The sequence below is a fragment of the Mytilus californianus genome, unplaced genomic scaffold (genome assembly GCF_021869535.1).
Source record: "Mytilus californianus isolate M0D057914Y unplaced genomic scaffold, xbMytCali1.0.p SCAF_9, whole genome shotgun sequence".
Taxonomy (NCBI): Eukaryota; Metazoa; Mollusca; class Bivalvia; order Mytilida; family Mytilidae; genus Mytilus; species Mytilus californianus.
This window is the reverse complement of record NW_026262745.1, coordinates 87,947,687-87,968,292: the sequence shown is the minus strand read 5'-3', so window position 1 is coordinate 87,968,292 and position 20,606 is coordinate 87,947,687. Positions and strand designations below refer to the sequence as shown.

General features: G+C 31.1%; 1 protein-coding gene across 3 annotated transcripts; it reads left to right on the top strand.

The window, feature by feature from the left end:
- Window positions 1-1,978: 1,978 nt before the first annotated feature.
- LOC127714937 (uncharacterized) lies at window positions 1,979-20,606 on the top strand. Of its 3 annotated transcripts, none has more exons than XM_052220955.1 (9): window positions 1,979-2,061; window positions 3,954-4,270; window positions 5,966-6,116; window positions 9,349-9,408; window positions 10,670-10,729; window positions 11,862-11,921; window positions 16,576-16,635; window positions 17,983-18,195; window positions 20,308-20,606. In XM_052220955.1, the coding sequence occupies exons 2-9, from the start codon at window positions 4,118-4,120 to the stop codon at window positions 20,487-20,489; spliced, it is 939 nt and encodes a 312-aa protein (XP_052076915.1). In that variant the 5' UTR covers window positions 1,979-2,061; window positions 3,954-4,117; the 3' UTR covers window positions 20,490-20,606. The 3 variants fall into 3 exon arrangements, with proteins under 3 accessions (XP_052076915.1, XP_052076913.1, XP_052076914.1); XM_052220953.1 differs by having other exon boundaries at window positions 3,954-4,962; XM_052220954.1 differs by lacking the exon at window positions 9,349-9,408 and having other exon boundaries at window positions 3,954-4,962.

Genomic DNA, 20,606 nt, shown 5'->3' with positions numbered 1-20,606 from the left:
AGCCTTCGACTTTTGTCGAAAAAGCGAGACATAGCGATCCTACATTCCGTCGGCGTCGTCGTCGTCGTCGTCGTCGTCGTCGTCGTTGTCGTCGGCGGCGTCCACAAATATTCACTCTGTGGTTAAAGTTTTTGAAATTTTAATAACTTTCTTAAATTATCCTGGATTTCTACCAAACTTGGACAGAAGCTTGTTTATGATCATAAGATAGTATCCAGAAGTAAATTTTGCCAAAAAAAAATTCTATTTTTTCCGTATTTTACTTATAAATGGACTTAGTTTTTCTGCCAGGAAACATTACATTCACTCTGTGGTTAAAGTTTTTGAAATTTTAATAACTTTCTTAAACTATTCTGGATTTGTACCAAACTTAGAAAGAAGCTTGTTTATGATCATAAGATAGTATCCAGAAGTAAATTTTGCAAAAAAAAAAATCCATTTTTTCTGTATTTTACTTATAAATGGACTTAGTTTTTCTGCCAGTTAACATTACATTCACTCTGTGGTTAAAGTTTTTAAAATTTTAACAACTTTCTTTAACTATCCTGGATTTGTACCAAACATGGACAGAAGCTTGTTTATGATTAAAAGCTAGTATCTAGAACGAAATTTTGTTAAAATTTAATTCCATTTTTTCCGTATTTTACTTATAAATGGACTTAGTTTTTCTTCAAGTTAACATTACATACAGTCTGCAGTTTAAGTTTTTTAAACATTTATTAGATTCATAAACTATCCTGAAATTTTACCAAAATTGGACAGAAGCTACTTACAATCAAAAGATAGTATAGAGAGGAATATTTTTATTAATTTTTTTCCTCATTTTTGTTGAGTCTGCGATTAACAGCAAAAGTAGGCGAGACACTGGGTTCCGTGGAACCCTTACGAATTTTTATTTGTAACTAAGATCAGCAAAAGTTAAGCGACTATAATACTTTTAATGCATCTAGATAAAACATTAGAAATAATTGCAGAGGGAAATAGTTGACGTTAATTCCTTCTCCATTTTTTGTTCTCATTCATTTTCTATTTTTCACTATATACTATTTTTGTATTCACATTTAAAAGTGTTTACACAAAATAATGTCGTTTAAATTTTGAAGTTTAAATTATGTGTTTGTGTCCAACTTCATTAAGGAATTGATTGTCGAAAATGTTTTAAATAACTTTATATCAAAACCAGAAATGGAACACTCAGATAATGCGTGATATACACAAACCAGTAAGACATTTAGTAAAAAGATCTAAAATTAGACAACATTCATTATTTGACCGAAGCATGTAGACAATTTTTGATACGTTTGAACAATTTTCTATAGCAGTATTTTAATCATTATGTATAGAATTTACCCAAGCTAAACGTATAACTATTTTTTGCAACCCTACATATGTAAATAAATAATATTGGTATTGTGTGTTTGAGATTTTTTAAATATAAATATTGTTGCGCTATTAATTATTAAATATATTTCGTTATTCATTATGTAAGACTCGTAACTGTGTTTGATGAAAAATCGATATTAAATATTAAAGAACTAATAATTTCTTTAAATTAACCACACATATATTTTAGATGCGAAAGTCTGTTTTCTATCATATCATAAGGTATTACTTACTATAATTTATATTCTGCAACTAATGAAATATGGAATAATAATGGGTTAAATTAATTAATACGCAATTGAAATATCAAGATTCAACATTAATTCAAGATTGTTATTATAAATTCTAATTTGTTTTCCACGTAGATACAACTCTTTATTCATATATACAAATGTCTTTATAAAAATCCTTACAGATAATATACAGCGATATATGCTCGTTTAAACCTTAAGCGATTTTTGTCTTCCATTTCTATGATAACTGGACTACATTGATGTTCCTATAAAAAATTAACGTCACAAGACAAAATATAGAAATTGTTCAATGGTATCAATGCAATTGGCAACTGTTCAAATGTATATGTAATACTGGTATGAGAAAATCTAAAAATAAATTTGATTTGCAATTGTTCCGGAGGGATAAGGAACACCGTACGAGTATGACATAATTTATTTAACGGTAAGGCAAATTATACACAAATTAAATATATATTTTTATTTTTAATTACCTTGTTTGTTTTGATTAAAAATGGAATACATTCATACCGACATTATTTCAATATGTCGGGAATGCCTAATATTATCGACGTATATTTGTCCTCTGCACAGAAGTTCATTCAGTTACTTTTTATTATAATCAATGCTATTATATATTTCATTGTATCTTGTAAAATATTTCCAACAGAACTAGTATTTACAAGATACTAGTATTTATCATGAAAATAATGGCATAATTGTACCCCTCGATAAAACCAATGTGTACATATATTTATTCATTAAATTTGAAGAATTGTCTTAGCCGTGTGATATCACTTTCGCTATCAACTGCTTCCGGTTTATATCAACTGTTTCTGGTTTATATCAACGGCATCCGGTTATTATCGCATGACTTTCGGTAACGTTATCGCGATGTATTTCGACATCATTCAACAAATTCCAGAAAATACACCTCATTGGTACATTTCTATGTAAAACTTAACTAAGAAGAATAAAAAACTAAACAAATATTATGAAACAGGAAAATATATGATCAATAACTGCAAAACAAATGCTATAACAAATGCTTTTTTTCATAGTTTAAAAAAAAGTTCTTCTGCATGTCTTCTGCTGAAGGATATAATAAAAAGAACATAACATGTTCAAAAACATCCCTCGAGCTTGTCGGCTCTTGGGCTGATATATTGACCTAGGACTGATAAGGGGTTTGATAGGAAAAATGCCATGAAATCCTCGTATGGATCCCATAGCTATATATAGGAAACAGTTGTTATATTGCTATTGCCAATTCGATAGAGATATTTTAAAATAAATGTGCTATATCTGTAATTTATTTGTTTACCTTTGAACAAACAGTTCTACATGTGACTTTGTGAACGAATCAATTAGTTAGAATATACAAAACACTACATAAATGTTCTATAATATTGCACTACTGCAAACATATAGCTTCAATTTATCGATGTCATTAGTGAAAAACATGGAAACACTTTTTCCAGCTTTGCCATACAATAAAATGATAATGGGATGAACATTGATGAACCCTACCCCTCATATATTATACATATAATTGCAATAATAAATATGATTTTTTGAATACTAGATATATTATCAAAGATACCAGCCATATGATTTTGCCTACAAAAGATTACTGTCTTAAAATATGAACACAGAGGTGTAATGTTTGTGAAGCTAATAAATTACAACAATGAATACTGTAGCATTTAAACAAAACTTTGTTCATTAAAACAACTAACAAGTTAATGAAATGTCTCCAAATTCTATTTAAGTATCATCACGTAATAAATATACGGAAAAATAATATTTAATCACGACAGTGGCAGAGTTCTATCAATATCATTCTATTCATTTTCAATAACTAATGCGGACAATATACTTAGAAGAATACTAAGAAGGAAAAAAATGAAGGTATAATGATAAGATGTCACAATACTTTCTTGTGGGATTACAATTATTGGTATTTTGAACGTTCTTGCAGTACCTTATTTCATTTATGTAAACCTTTTGTATCTATAGATTTTCATTGGCCTTTCTCTATTGTCTATATGAATTGTATGACCTTCTATCCCCTTTTTACCCTTTAAAATATGGCGTTGGATCGTGGATAGTATCTGTGAAATCTATTCACTACTTGTTTAAACTTAGGTGGTTTGGATTTGCTTGTCTATAATTATTGTTAAAAATGCGTTTTTGCCTTAGATTTGTGATGTTAAGCTGCTGTCTCATTGACGTTTATTCATATTTCCTTTGGTATTTATATTTACCTTGCTGTCATTTAGGAAGATTTTCTTTTTGTTAATATCAAAATAAAAAATACGAAACATTCTTTTGCAGAGCCTCACCATAAACCATGTCGCTGTCAACACTAAGAAATAATTTTTATCGCATAGCTACACTTATAATCGACCACGGTGCTGACGTTATGCGAAGTCTTTTAGATCAATTTATTAAAAAAAAGTACAATATTTCTCTGAAGGATTTTGTGGCAAAGAACCAACATGAGCTGTATCACCAATTCAATAATGGCATATGCTGTCAGTGCTCCAAACATTATCATCGACCATACAAACAAGTCATTAGTAGTTGGCAAATGGACACGCTATTTGAAACAAATGGTCCGAAACTTTTATGTCATAAACCAAGCAGTAAATGTGAGTATTGCTGCAGTACTGTAAAACAAAACTTACAAATTAACGATCTAGACATCACATTGTTAAATTTTTTTCTCGTGACTTATTTCGAAGAAGAGTTTTGGCGGAACTGTCTCACAGATGGGTTATCATTTCACGATTTTCTTAACATCAACAAGCACGATATTTTCCATTTAGTGCAGTTGAATGTTCCGTGCTGTTTATGTATGAACAACCCAGACTACACAGTAATGGTTGCAACAGGTAAGGATAGACTAAATGACGTTGAATGGGAGGCAATGTTTGCTACAACTGACCAATATAGTGCCCATAGCAAAACATGTGTTGATCACAGAAATCCATGCTCTGTATCTGCTACAATAGGTATTAATCCATCAAGTTTAAACGGTCGAGCACGAATGACCATTTTATCGAAATTTTGCATAATGATGAAACATATTGATCAATTAGTACATGCAAGAAATACTGTATTTGCGCACGCTATTAAAGGAGAACTTACTGATGACAACTTCAGAGAGTTTTGGGTGGAAATAGAAAATTCAATACTATATCTTGCTAAAATAACCAATACAGACCTGGAATTAACGCAACGCATATTGGAATTGCGGGAATTTTCACCGAAGGAAGCTATTTATTTAGAAATGCAATGTTTAGCATTACGACAGGTGCAGAAAGATGAACAGGTTATTCAGGTAAACTAACAGTTCGTTAAGACTTTATAGAATACGGAGATATGAAATAATTGCCAATGAGACATTTATTTACCAGAGACCAAAGGAATTAGACCCTTACAATTATAGGTAATCGTGTTGACTAAACAATTTGCAATACACATACGAAATGGGAAGGCATAAATGGACCCTACATGACAACATGTACTTCAATTTAAACAAGGAAACCAACGGCTTGAATTATGTTCGAAACAAAAGACGAAAAACAAAATATGATGTTACATGTTATATTTAGTTTTTCATATGCTACGGAATTTTTAGAGCCGTAATATTTTTAGAAGTTCGAAAAGAAAAATATTGGTTAAAAGTAGAATGACAAAAATACCGAACTCTTAGGGAACTTCAAAACGGAAAGTCCCCAATCAGATGGCAAAATCAAAAGCTCAAACACATCTAACGAATGGATAACAACTGTCATTCCTGACTTGGTAGAGGCATTGTCTTATGTAGATAATGGTGGATGAAACCTGGTTTTATAGCTAGCTAAACCTCTAACTTGACTGTCGCATAACATTCCATTTTATTGACAAAAGAGAGACGCAGATAAGTATCATATGGATATTCAAACTAATAAGTCAAAAACAAATTGACAACCCCATGGAAACAGAAAAAGCGCAAAAGAAAAATAGCACTATAGTTACACAACATTGAAAACTTAAGTCTGAGCAAAACGATCCCCAACAAAAAACGGCGTAGCTCTCTGCTGCTTTGAAGGGTAAACAGATAGACGTGAAGAATAACTGTACGGAGGACTCAGTTTCCTTAAACCATGATTGAATATCTTAAAGGAATTCATTTTGTTTATTTTTGTCGTAGCATACTGTATTATGATGATTGTCAAAAACAATGTTCAATTTCAAAGGATAATAATATGTATCATTCGTAAGAGTTCTTACAAATCTGAAATTGGTTCTTTGTGATAATTGGACGTATTAAGCATGATAAACAACCCTTTTAATTTCAGGAATCTCGTAACATACAAGGAACAGTAGAATCACTGGCAGAGAAAATAGATGCCAGACTTCAGGAAATTCAGTTACAAATAACAAACTCGAAAACACACAGTACCTACATTAAGGAGAGTGACCTGTCAGGGAATTCAGCATGGTATTCAGGTTTGATAAATTCATTTTTTCCCCATAAAATGTGTTTATAACCTCACGATTTAATTCAGTTTATCGACACAAATGATCGGGATTTTTAAACCGGTAAGATCTATTTTCCTATTGGTTGTAGTTTAAAGGTAGGTTGGCTTGCTTGCTTTGTTTGCATGTTTAAATGTTTGCTCAAGCTTTATAATTAAGATTGACATCTGCAGTAAGATAAGTGGGATACATTATACTTAAATGTTACAGTACGTTAAGTATAATGCAGAGTATAATATTGTATACAAGCTGAAACCCCTCCTATCTATTGATTGCAGAGGTCAATCTAAATTACAACGCTTGAGCAAACATTTTACATTCGGGATGTAGGACTATCTTGTTGGTAGACCTTGCATTATAAAACTTGCTAAATATATTTTACAGTGAATTCCAAATTTTAAAATTACTTTTTTGTTTGTAATATATGTAACACTCCCAAACGTGTCCATCCCCCCAAACGTGTCCGATTCTCCCAAGCGTGTCTATTTCGCCAAAACGTGTCCTTAAAATCCCAAATCTCCCATACGTGTCCAATTTTACATCAACAAGCGTGTCCGATAATTGTTAATCGCCAAAACGTGTCATATTTAAGGCGCCTGAACGTCTCAGACCTTTTAGCGCTATTATGTCCTCAGTGACGCCAGTAATTTCTACGGCAATTCAATTCTCGGGGACACAAAAATATGTCGGGTTTCGATTAGATCCTATAAAAAGATTAAAGCCGTATTCAAAAGACATAATGCTGAATGAAGTATTTCGGCATAATTAATGGAAATTAAAAAAGGAACAGAGTTTAAAGAAGAAAATCCTAAATTTGTTAGATTTAGTTTGTTAAACGCCGGTTGTTTATATTCAAATTAGAATAATTGCAAGTTTGATATGCAACATATGAATTAACTCCTTACTGTTTGATTGCTTGAAGTCCAGTTACAAATATTTAGTTCATATTCAGGACGACAACATATTAACAATAAATACATTAGGTAGATCTATCTCTTCCTACACAAGGTTTCGGATATGGCTGCGTACTTTTACATCCAACCCAGTCAAATGGACGCCCAACTTTGGCATGATTTAACTGTCGGTTGGAAGAAGACATAATTAACCATGTTTCTATTCTCCTTTCACGCTTGGAGGTGGGACAATAGATGAATGAGTAAATTAAAAGGAATATACGTCAATAGAAGAACAATAACCAAAATTTGATAATAAATTTTAATATTGGTGGACATGTAATAGTTACTTGATGGTCAAAAATTAAATTTATTAAATTGGCATTTCTAACTATGGACAAGATTGAGCGCTCATAAAAATGACACGTTTCGGCGCCCTTTTGCAACTAGACATGTTTTTAATTCAGCGACGTCATATGGACACGTTTGGGGGATGGACAAGTTTCTGAGTGTTACATGTATATAGATATATAAGAAGATGTGGCATGAGGGCCAATGAGACAACTCTCCATCCAAGTCACAATTTGTAAAAGTAAACCATTATAAGTCAAAGTACGGCCTTCAGCACAGAGCCGTGGCTTACATCGAACAACAAGCTATAAAGGTCACCAGAATTTATAGTGTAAAACCCTTCAAACAGAAAAAATAACGGTCAAATCTATATAAAAAACGAGAAACGAGAAAACACTTATGTAACAACATCAACAAATGACAACTACTGGACATCAGGTTCCAGACTTAGGACAGGTGCAAACAAATGCAGCGGGTTTAAATGTTTTAAAAGGTACCAACCTTCACCCTTACCTGAAACAATAGTGTAACATCACAACTGTTACATAGGAAAACACACAATAAAATATCAATCGAAATTTAGTAAATGAAATACATATATGTACTTACCGACTGACCCTAGAACTAAATTGCTAAAAAGTGCTAATAAGGTAACTGTAAGAAAATAAAACATAAATTGCACAAATTCAGCAATAGAAATAACGAAAAAAATGTGAAATGTATTATTAAACAAAAAAAAAAAAAAACAGCTACAACAATTAAAATAATAATAGTAATACTAATTGAGTATTGGGTTCATTACACACTTTTATGTCCATAGATAACAGAAGTTTATTTTTGTTTAAATGAGTTTCTTATGCTTACTGCAACTAAAACAATTCATTATATAAAGTTTGAGACGTGCCTTGTCATGTTTGTGAAATGCAGATTCGACACGAACTTTTTATTACTATCATTCTTAATCAAACTTACATAGATATAAGATGATGTGGTATGAGTGTCAATGAGACAACTCTCCATCCAAGTTACAATTTGTAAAAGTAAACCATTATAAGTCAAAGTTCGGCCTACAACACGGAGCTTTGGCTCACACCGAACAGTAAGCTATAAAGGGCCCCAAAAATGAGTAGTTTAAAACCATTCTACAGGAAAACTAACGGTCAAATCTATATAAAAACCGAGAAACGAAAAACACTTACGAACCGCATCATCAAATGACAACCACTGTACATCAGGTTCCTGACTTAGGACAGGTGCAAACAAATGTAGCGGGTTTAAACGTTTTAATAGGTACCAACCTTCACCCTTACCTGAAAAAAATAGTGTAACATGACAACATAGAAAGACACACTATACAATATCAATTGAAATGGCTTAACTCAATCAAAAGACATTAACAAAAACAAGTGAACATACACTGAAAGAATAAATTTGATGTATGACACACTGTAAATATAAAATCAATAAAATTGTATTTATAAATGGATGTATTGAAATAGGTTACATATACTGTGGATTCATTTATTTTCGTGGGTATCAATTTTCGTGGATTAAGGAAAACTTGCATGTTCGTGGATATTTGATTTCGTGATTTTGCCAATCTTTGCATACAAAGCCTATATAAATTTGTAATTCGTTGAACATTTAAATTCGTGGTTCACCTGTAACCAAGAAACCCACGAAAGTTGGTATCCAACGAATAATAATGAATCCGCAGTATGAGAAAAAAAAATACGAACAAATATGCATATATATATGGGGACGAGATTGTAGTTACAACATTTGGAACATATCCGTCGTAATCTATAAAACAGATATTCCAAAACGATTACATCAGAAAAACATAAATTTGATATATGAAATACAAGTAGATTTCAATTTTCTACACCTTATGGTTTCTCCGATAACAAAAAAAATACAAATAGCATTATTTGCCATGAATAATGATATATTTGCAGATAGATACGAGTATGCACCTAAGAACGGGACAAGTAAAGGGTGTTCTGTTGAATATAAAGGTATAAGTTCTTATTCATTCTCCATCTATTCTCTGAATTCAGTATATATTTAAACTTTCTTATTATTTATAAACAATATCAAAGTAAACGTTAAGGCAGGCTGGTATTTCTTTTTGCTTGGAATATTATAAATAAACTGTTTTAGACAACACAAGAAGTCATTATGACCTCTCCATTTATATGTGTATTCTGTCGAAAGATGTGAGTTTTTTCCACCAACATAATGTCAGTTAACAATGTTAAAACAGGTGCGGATGTATAGTGTAAACATATTTTCAAAAATATCAGCATCAAATGTTTTTAAACCTGACAAACATTAAATGTCTAGAAGTTTCATGTTAAATTGTCCTTGTAGTTTGCTCTTTTTCAATACATGCATGCACATTTATTAAAAAAAAACCTTTATTTGTCTACAGAAGAATACCTGCCAATAAAAGAACGTGCAGATGTGTGCATGTAAAATTTATATACGTAACGATATTTTTGACCGGGAAATAAATAAATTACTTAGAAACTTTATTTTGAAGATTTTTCCATGAATGCCTAACAGATATATTTTTGTGTTTAATAATAATTGGAAAATTTTATTGAATATTGAGTTTTTATCAGTTTTAAAACTCTCCAGAGGATGATTGACTTTCATGCAAACTGAATTAAAATAAAAAGTGTAATCTATGTCAAAAGCGTTAAAAGATTTCTCTATTTAAGGTAAGACTCAAATTGTGGTCAAATGTCTAAAACTATTCTTCAAAACTGTTAGACAAATATACTTTATGTGGTTCATAAGTGTTTCTCGTTTCCCGTTTTTTTGTATAGATTAGACCGTTGGTTTTTCCCGTTTGAATGGTTTTACACTAGTAATTTGTGGGGCCCTTTATAGCTTACTGTTCGGTGTGAGCCAATGCTCCGTGTTGAAGACCGTACTGTGACCTATAATGGTTGACTTTTATAAATTTTGACTTGGATGGAGAGTTGTCTCATTGGCACTCATACCACATCTTCTTATATCTATTTACTGTCATATTTGTTCTTAATATAGAATGCCACAATTTGAAGAAAAAAATTTAAGTCTTGTTTTATATTATTCTTGAACGGAAACATGGAAAGGCCTGGTTATATATCTACATGCATTAGAAAAGAATCCCAACCATCTACGTGACATATGAAATACTAGTAGATTGCAATGTTCGGCTCCTTGCGGTTTTAACCAACAAAAAACATAAAGTAGGCATTCTTTAACTAAACAATGATATATTTTCAGATGAATACGATGATGCACATAAGAACGAGACAAAGAAAGGATGTTCTGTTGGATACAAAGGTATAAGTTCATATACATTATCCAACATTATAATGATATATTCTCTGAATTCAGGATATCATTAAACTGTTTTATAATATATCAATAATATCAATGTAAACGTTAAGGCATACTAAAATTTCTTTTTCTTCGAATATTATTAATAAACCAGGCTGTTTCAGACAACACAAGAAGTCAGTTTGACTCCCCCTCATTTAAATGCGTATTCCATCAACCGAAGGATGTGTGTTTTTCTCCACCAGAATGTTAGTTAACAATGCTAAAACAGGTTCGGGTGTATAGTGTTAACATATTTACAAAAATCATAAAATGCTTTTAAACATAAAATATATTGAAATAGAAGGCCCATGTTATGTCACACTTGTGGTTTGCTTTTTTTTTAATTCATACATGCACATATCAAATACATATTTATCATTGTGTTCTACTTGACAAAATAAAACATATATACATATACAGAAAAATACTTGACAATGAAGGAACGTGAAGATGTGTGCATGTATAATTTATATACCTAACAATATTTTTGACCGGGAAATACATTACTTTGAAACTCTATTTTTGTGATTTCTCCATGTTTGCCTTACAGATGTGTTTGTGTTATAATAATTGGAAATTTTAATTGAATATTTAGATTTAATCATTTGAATAAACTGCCCAGAGAAAGATTGAATTTCATGCAAATTGAATTGAAATAAAAAGTGCAATCTATGTCAAAAGCGTTTAAAATTTTCACTCCTTAACGTGAGACTCAAATTGTGACCAATTTGTAATTGTCTAAAACTCTTTTTCAAAACTTTATCACGCATCTACACTGAGGAACAATAATGCTATCATTTTTTTTAAATAAGAAAGTAGAGTAATTTAATTTGCAATAAAGTGCAGTTGGACAGTACTAAAACTAATTTACTTTATTGATTTTTTACTGATATTTGTTCTTAATACAGCATGCGACAGATTGAAGTAAATACAATTTTGTTTTACATTATGATTGAACGGAAGTGGTTACATGCATTAGAAAAGAATCTCAATCATCCATGTAATATATGAAATACTAGTAGAATATATTTTTTTGCAACTTGGAGTTTTAACCGACAAAAAACTTAAAATAGGCATTATTTAATATAAACAGATGGATACGAGGATGCACATAGGAATGGGACAAAGAAAAGGTGTTCTGTTGGATATAAAGGTAAGTTCATATATATTATCCAATATTATAATTATACATTCTCTGAATTCAGTATCATTAAACGTTAATATAATTTTCAAATGACATTAATGTTTACATTGAGGCATATTAGTTTTCTCCTTTGAATTGTTTTCCATTTGTGATTTTGGGGCCTTTATAGCTGACTATGCGGTATGGGCTTTGTTCATTGTTGAAGGCCAGACGGTGATCTATAGCTGTTGATTTATGTGTCATTTGATCTCTTGTGGAGAGTTATCTTTTATGCAATCATACCACATCTTCTATTTTATAGCATTCATTTTTCGATTTTTATGTATAAACCAGTCTGTTTTAGACGACAAAAGTCTGTGTATTCCGTGAACAGACGGATGCAATTTTTTTTCTCATTTTCTCTTAAATAAAAGCAACAGTACAATACCATTGTTTAAAAGCCATAAATCGATTAACAGAAAACAAATCCTGGTTACAAACTAAAACCGAGGAGAAACCCATTAACTATAAGAGGAAAACAACGGAACAACATAAACACTAAACTACAACAAAAACAAACGCCAACATATATAGAAACGCACTATTTGATAACAGCTGCCATCTTCTGGACTTGGTACATGACATTTTAAGAAAAAATGTGGATTGAACCTGGTTGTATGGCTAGCCAAACCTTCCACTTATATGGCAATGTTAAAATTTATATATCGCTAAAATGACAACACTACGTAACAGGAATACAAACGTAAGAACACTCTGCATAGCGAAATGCATAAATAAATAATATAATAGCACATTACAACATGTAAACCACTGAAATCTGTATCCAGGTTAAAAAGAGGTTCAGCTGTATAGTGTAAAAATATTGTCAAAAAGATTAGGATCAAATGTTTGTAAACATAACATATATTAAATGTTAAGAAGTTCAATGTTATATTAACGTGTGGCTTGTTCTTTTTCAATGCATGCATGCACATATTAAATACATATTTACAGTTTTGTTCTACCTGAAAAATTAAACATATATCCATAGCAGAAAAATGACCTGACAACTCTAAAAGAACGTGAAGATGTATGCAGTAAAATTTATAAATTAAACCTTTTTTATGATTTTTCATGTATGACTTCAAGATATTTATATTAATAATTGGAAATTTTTATTGAATATTTGATTTTTATCAGTTTAAAACTGTCAAGAGAAAGATTGAATTTCATGCTAACTGAATTAAAATATAATGAGAAATGTACGCCAAAAGTATTTAAAAATTTTTCTCCGTAAGGTGAATCTCAAATTTTGATCGATTTATAATTGTCTAAATCTTTTCTTCTACGCGTCTGGCGCAAATATAAAATTTCAATCCTGGTATCTATGATGAGTTTAAATACTTTGAACGACAAAATTATTTTATGTCTACCTGTGCGAATTTCAAACGCGCGATTTTACGCCAGTACTTAAAACCTTCCATCCTTTATGGGTGGATTTTAAATAGATAAATATAATCGTATAATAATAAAGCAAAATGAGGATGTAAAATTTGATGTATGTCTTTTTGTGCTTCTTCGTTACATTTGTTTGTTTTTAAGTGATTAAGATGATAACACAATGTTGACTGCTGTACCCCAATTTTTGACATTTCTACCTATTGCGTCTTTTTGTTTTGTTCAGGCATCGTTGTCAATATAATGGAATTGGATGCGACTGTCATACAAGTGAGAGGTTTAGCTGGCTATAAAACCAGTTTCAATCCACCACTTTCTACATAAGAAAATGCCTGTACCAAGTCAGGAATATGACAGTTGTTATCCATTCATTCGATGTGTTTCTGAGCTTTTGATTTTGCCATTTGATTAGGGACTTTCCTTTTTGAATTTTCCTCGGAGTTCAGTATTTTTGTGATTTTACTTTTTATCTATAATCAAAACTTTATCACGAATCTACGCTGAGGAACAATGATGCTATTATTTACTAAAGTACTGTAGAACATTAACGAAATAAAAAGACATCATTGCAGATTATCTGACGAAAAACGCATCAGCATCTTGTTGATGTTAGTTTTTGTTACAATCAAAGTGTTTTTACACTGTTTGTCTGGCAGTAATTAATTACTATATCATGTTCACCGAAAATGGTAAAAATGAACACAAAAAATAAAATAAAATCATGTTCTGCACAAATTAAATGTTGATCCCAAGTTGAGCAAATACAATCTTTATCTATACTCTTCTGATAAGCAGAAATCATTTCCAGTGAAAACAAACGTAAACATCTCTGACTGAAAATGGAATAACCGGTATTGGTGAAACTAGTTGTTAAATTCTATGTCACGTGGCCTCATTGGCAATCAAACCACATCTTTTCATCTTTTTATGATTTTTCATGTATGACTTCAAGATATTTATATTAATAATTGGTAATTTTTATTGAATATTTGATTTTTATCAGTTTAAAACTGTCAAGAGAAAGATTGAATTTCATGCTAACTGAATTAAAATATAATGAGAAATGTACGCCAAAAGTATTTAAAAATTTATCTCCGTAAGGTGAATCTCAAATTTTGATCGATTTATAATTGTCTAAATCTTTTCTTCTACGCGTCTGGCGCAAATATAAAATTTCAATCCTGGTATCTATGATGAGTTTAAATACTTTGAACGACATAATTATTTTATGTCTACCTGTGCGAATTTCAAACGCGCGATTTTACGCCAGTACTTAAAACCTTCCATCCTTTATGGGTGGATTTTAAATAGATAAATATAATCGTATAATAATAAAACAAAATGAGGATGTAAAATTTGATGTATGTCTTTTTGTGCTTCTTCGTTACATTTGTTTGTTTTTAAGTGATTAAGATGATAACACAATGTTGACTGCTGTACCCCAATTTTTTACATTTCTACCTATTGTGTCTTTTTGTTTTGTTCACGCATCGTTGTCAATATAATGGAATTGGATGCGACTGTCATACAAGTGAGAGGTTTAGCTGGCTATAAAACCAGTTTCAATCCACCACTTTGTACATAAGAAAATGCCTGTACCAAGTCAGGAATATGACAGTTGTTATCCATTCATTCGATGTGTTTCTGAGCTTTTGATTTTGCCATTTGATTAGGGACTTTCCTTTTTGAATTTTCCTCGGAGTTCAGTATTTTTGTGATTATACTTTTTATCTATAATCAAAATTTTATCACGAATCTACGCTGAGGAACAATGATGCTATTATTTATAAATAAGAAAGAAGAGTAATTTTATTTGCAATAAAGTACAATCGGACAGTACTACAACTAATTTACTTTACTGCCATATTTGTTCTGACATTTGTTCTTAATATAGCGTGCAACAATTGGAAGTAAATAAAATCGTAACTGATCATCAAAAGTGTTTCTTAAGCCAGAAGCAAAGTATTGACTAACATGAGCAATTACTCGATACGGGAATACAGCACGAAAACGCACTCATCACAGAGAAACGCACAAATAAATTATATAATAGTGGTTACAACATGTAAACCGCAGAATAACAACGAACATTTTCCATTTACGACAGCACATGAAATAAAATTACAATGACATATTTTGTGACGAATATATAATCTTGAAATTCATACAATTTTGTTTACAATACTAGTCGAAACAATTATTATGATTACAACGGTATTGAAATGCTTTTTTAAATAAATGCTGTGAAGACGTCATAATTATTTGGACTAACACAATACTTTATCCATGGAAAATGGAATTTAACTCGACTATACTGACAAAGAAGATATATGTGAAATGTATCGAAAATACAGAAGTAGGACCACAACTTAAGTGAAACGATAAGACAGAACACAATATCCAACACACAACAGAATCATCATAACTAAGAACGTAAAAGTTAAATGTATTAATACAGAGACGTATAACAATGCAAATTCACACTCGGCAAAACAGTCAAATTCGGATATAGGTCAAATAAAATCCAATTGAGAAGTTATTTCGGAAGTATTTCAAATTTTGCTGCAAATGCGTAAGAGTTAAAGCCCTAATACACATTTGTAAGACTTAATTTTTAAAAATACGAATATTGATAGAACATTGATACGATTAACATCGTATGAAAATTTAAGAATTTGTTGGGATTTTATATGTTCTTTTTATACAAACTTCTTGTTTGTATACCACACGCATATAGTTTCTTTGTTTACTTTAAATCATTTTTATACAAATTTTTTTAAATGTAATTAATCATCTAAGTGCACATCACACCAAAGCTGAAATTGATAAAACTTTTTTCTGTTGTGTTCCTTAATATAGGCTTGTTATTAATAATCATCCAGAGACAGGAACATTTATCATTACTTATGCAAGAGCAACATTCTCATTTAGGTTTTCTATTTGACAAATGAGAAAAAGCGGGAGGCAGTCATATAAAAAGAATCTCTCTCGGTAACGTATTAGACATGAGAAATCAAGGAATGACACACATATGAACTAAAAGTAAAACGGAAAAAAATACAGAAACTTCATAAGCAATGATTAGAATTTTACCATCATATACCCTAAACAAATCATGAGTACACACATGTGCCACGTTTGACTCTTTTTTATTAATCACTCATCGGAAGGGTCATTTATGTCATATTAGGCTAATCGCTAGCGTAGAACAAATTTCATTTTTCAGGGTTCGATCTGGTATGTTGTATCTTGCTGTTTGCCTTACCTTTCTCCATGTTCCTCTTTGGTAAGTACAAAGCTAATACAATACACATTTTCAGAATATAACTATCCATATAGTTAAGTCTGCTCGTGGTCTTGACGTATTGATGTATTGTTTAGTTTCTAAAAAAACATAAATGTATCAGGTGAAAGCAGGCTCTGGACTGGCTTTCAGTAGTGTCGAGTTTTATAAGATTGTTACTTATGTTGTTTTTTTTAGTTAGCATATATATGTGTTCAGTTTAATGTTATACTGTCACAAATATCTCCATGGTAAGGTGGAGCTCAGTGTTCAATAACATGCTTAACTCTGCATCCTTCTGTATATACCTGTACCAAGTTTAAATTTGGAGCCGGTAATCCAGTTGTTGTTGTTAGTTGGTGTTGGCACTGACTCAAAGAAACATTGGGCGGAAAACAAAAAATAATGATAGGGGAACAAAATAGAGGAAATCTAATATATGACACGACATTCGTTCTGGTGACATAAAAAAGAAACTGAGTCAAATTAATGTGTCACCGACTTGTCGTTCGGGTGAAATACGAAAAACAAAATGACAATAACAATATGTCGCCCCAATCCGTCCTGTATTTCATAGATAATAATAAAGAAAGGGAAAGAAAAACGGAGGGAAAGCAATATTTCTCCCGTCTATCGTTCGGGTGACATAATAAGAATAGGGAAAAAGTAACGAAGGAAAAGCAATGTGTCACAAAACATTCTTTCGGAGTGACATGATATTAATTGAAATCCCCATGTGTATTCTGAAAATTAATTTCTAACTTTAATAGTATTCATCAGATATATTTATCATTCAGTACTAAAGTACTGTAGAACATTAACGAAATAAAAAGACATCATTGCAGATTATCCGACGAAAAACGCATCAGCATCTTGTTGATGTTAGTTTTTGTTACAATCAAAGTGTTTTTACACTGTTTGTCTGACAATAATTAATTACTATATCATGTTCACCGAAAATGGTAAAAATGAACACAAAAAATAAAATAAAATCATGTTCTGCACAAATTAAATGTTGATCCCAAGTTGAGCAAATACAATCTTTATCTATACTCTTCTGATAAGCAGAAATCATTTCCAGTGAAAACAAACGTAAACATCTCTGACTGAAAATGGAATAACCGGTATTGGTGAAACTAGTTGTTAAATTCTATGTCACGTGGCCTCATTGGCAATCAAACCACATCTTTTCATTTTTCTATAACCTAGTGAGCTTACACGTTGAAAATCATTCAATGCACAGGTCACCGTTGTACAAACCAAGATAGTTCTTCAGATATTAGCATGGTTTTCAACAACAACAAAAAAGAGAACACTTTATTTATATTCAATCAAAATTTATATTTACAGGAGCTACGTCCCTACAAGCCTGTCCAGCGAAGGGGTATATTCCTATTTACTTGCTTGTTGCCTCAATATTCGACTGTCTCGGATTTATGGCAAATTGTCCATATTTGGGATGGGTAATCTTCAATAATCGACAACCGGATGGACTGCAAAAGTGTAAAGTCAACCCTTTAGTGTGGATCCTTAACGGTTTCCTACTATCTTGGTTCATTGCTGGTTTGTTTGTATTTTAGTTTCTTTTGTAACAGTATACATAAAAATTTAAATCACAAAAATACTGAACTCCGAGAAAAATTAAAAAAGGAAAGTCCCTAATCAAATGGCAAAATCAAAAGCTCAAACATATCAAACGAATGGATAGCAACTGTCATATTCCTGACTTGGTACAGGCATTTTCTAATGTAGCTAACTAAACCTCTTACTTGCATGACAGTCGCATCAAATTCAATTATATTGACAACGATGCGTAAATAAAACAAACAGACACAATAGGTAAAACTTTCATATAAACAGGTTTGCAAATATTTTGATCAACAGTACACATATAAACAGATTTGCAAACATTTTGAGCAACAGTTTACATATACAATTTTGCAAAAATTTTGAGCAACGGTATACATATAAACAAAACAGTTTTACAAACATTTTGAGCAAAAGTTTACATATGTTAAACATTTTTGAAAGCATTTTGAGCAATAGTATACATATAAACAATTTTAAAACAATTTTGAAAACATTTTGAGCAATAGTATACAGATTTGCATTTTTTTTAGTAACAGTATACATATGAACAGTTTTGCAAATTTTTTTAGCAACAGTATACATAAGAACAGTTTTGCAAACATTTTGAGCAAAAGTATACATATGAACAATTTTGCAAACATTTTGAGCAATGAAGGCAACAGTAGTAAACCTCTGTTCGAGCAACTTACCCCTTTACTATGAACTTGATTTGACTGTTAAGAACATACCTGCAAGTCTTTGAAAAGCTCAGAGATTGAAAATACCATTTGGAGTTCATTATCTGATGTTGATTATTCATAGTAGGTTATACCTTTGTTTTGATGTTTGATTTTTGTTCGTTTTGAATGATCACCAACTTCTCATTGGATTTGGCATTCCAACTGTTTTGATTCAAGCGATACTGATGAGTCTGATGCAGACGAAACGCATGTCTGGCGAAGTTGATCACGATCAAAATATTGGTATATGCAATGAGATTTTGTACCACTGGCCACTTTAACTTTTGGATATTGATAGATTGATTGATTGATTGTGGTGTAACGCCACTTTTCAGCACTATTAGTTATTTTGTGTCTATCTGATGTTGTTGCTGGATGAAGCCGCATTGCCCGGAAAGAACCACCGACCTTCGACACGAAAACTGAAAATCTACGTCAAAAAAATATTTGAACATGTTGATTGAGAAGGTTTATGGAATTTGTGAATAAAGGGAGATGTTGGTTCATTAATGAAACAGTAACATAACACATCAAATATGGATAAAAATTACATTGATAAACATCGATAGATGGTAAAAATGTAGGCAAGTGCATATAAGTAGAATACTAGTATCACAATTTAAAAAAAAGAAAACTCAAAGTCTGGACAATTTATGAAATGATTTAACAAAGACTAAAAGGATCTACTATAAAAAAATCTTCACAGATATGTACAAAGAGAAATTAACAAACACAATCATTAATTCGAAAGGGTCTTGCCTTCGGACCGGTGCATTTAAATAAATGGAATAAAAGTGGCATAAGAGAGGAAATATAAGTGAATTAGTTTTAAAATTACTTTAATCATCTTGAATTTTGATCAACATCTTTTTCCTAAAATCAAGATTAAAAAGTAAAATTACAAAAATACTGAACTCCGAGGAAAATTTAAAACGGAAAGTCCCTAATCAAATGGCAAAATCAAAAGCCCAAACACATCAAACGAATGAATAACATTAAAAGAGGTCCTTGCACAACAAAAGAAAAATCAAATTGGTCAATGTTAAACAAGGTATACAATGTAAAATACATTAGAAATCGTTATGGTTAGTAATAGAATTGAAAATATGGATTTGTATATATATTTGTCAGATAGTATAGTTTGGTATGATTCATAATATTTCATTTAACATAAGCAAAAGTCATTTTGATTTCAATCATTTGGTATATTGTTTAAAATAGATAAGTATTGTTTGTTTGTAAACATTTCTAATGGAAAAGAAGTTTCGTGAAGTCGTATGTAAATTGGTATTTTATGATTTAAAACATATGTAATGTAACGTTGTCAATCTTAGCAGGTCTATGAATCTGTCACATTTTTTTCTAGGTAATGTTTGGGTCTACGGAACTTATGGTCACTTTTCTGTGGATGCAGCACATGCAGACTATTGTGATCCAACGGTTTATTGGTTTTCCTTCTTGGCGGTCACGTCGATCAACATTCTTTTTGTTGTTGTTTGTATAATCATTTGCGCTACAAGATGCATTGCATATCATAAATCTGACTGATTCAATTCAGTTCAATCATTTTGTTCACATACAATAAATTGTTATTTTGAGTGTTTTGTATCAATTTGCAATATACCTCTTTGAATACATCATTGATAAATATATATTAAATGATAA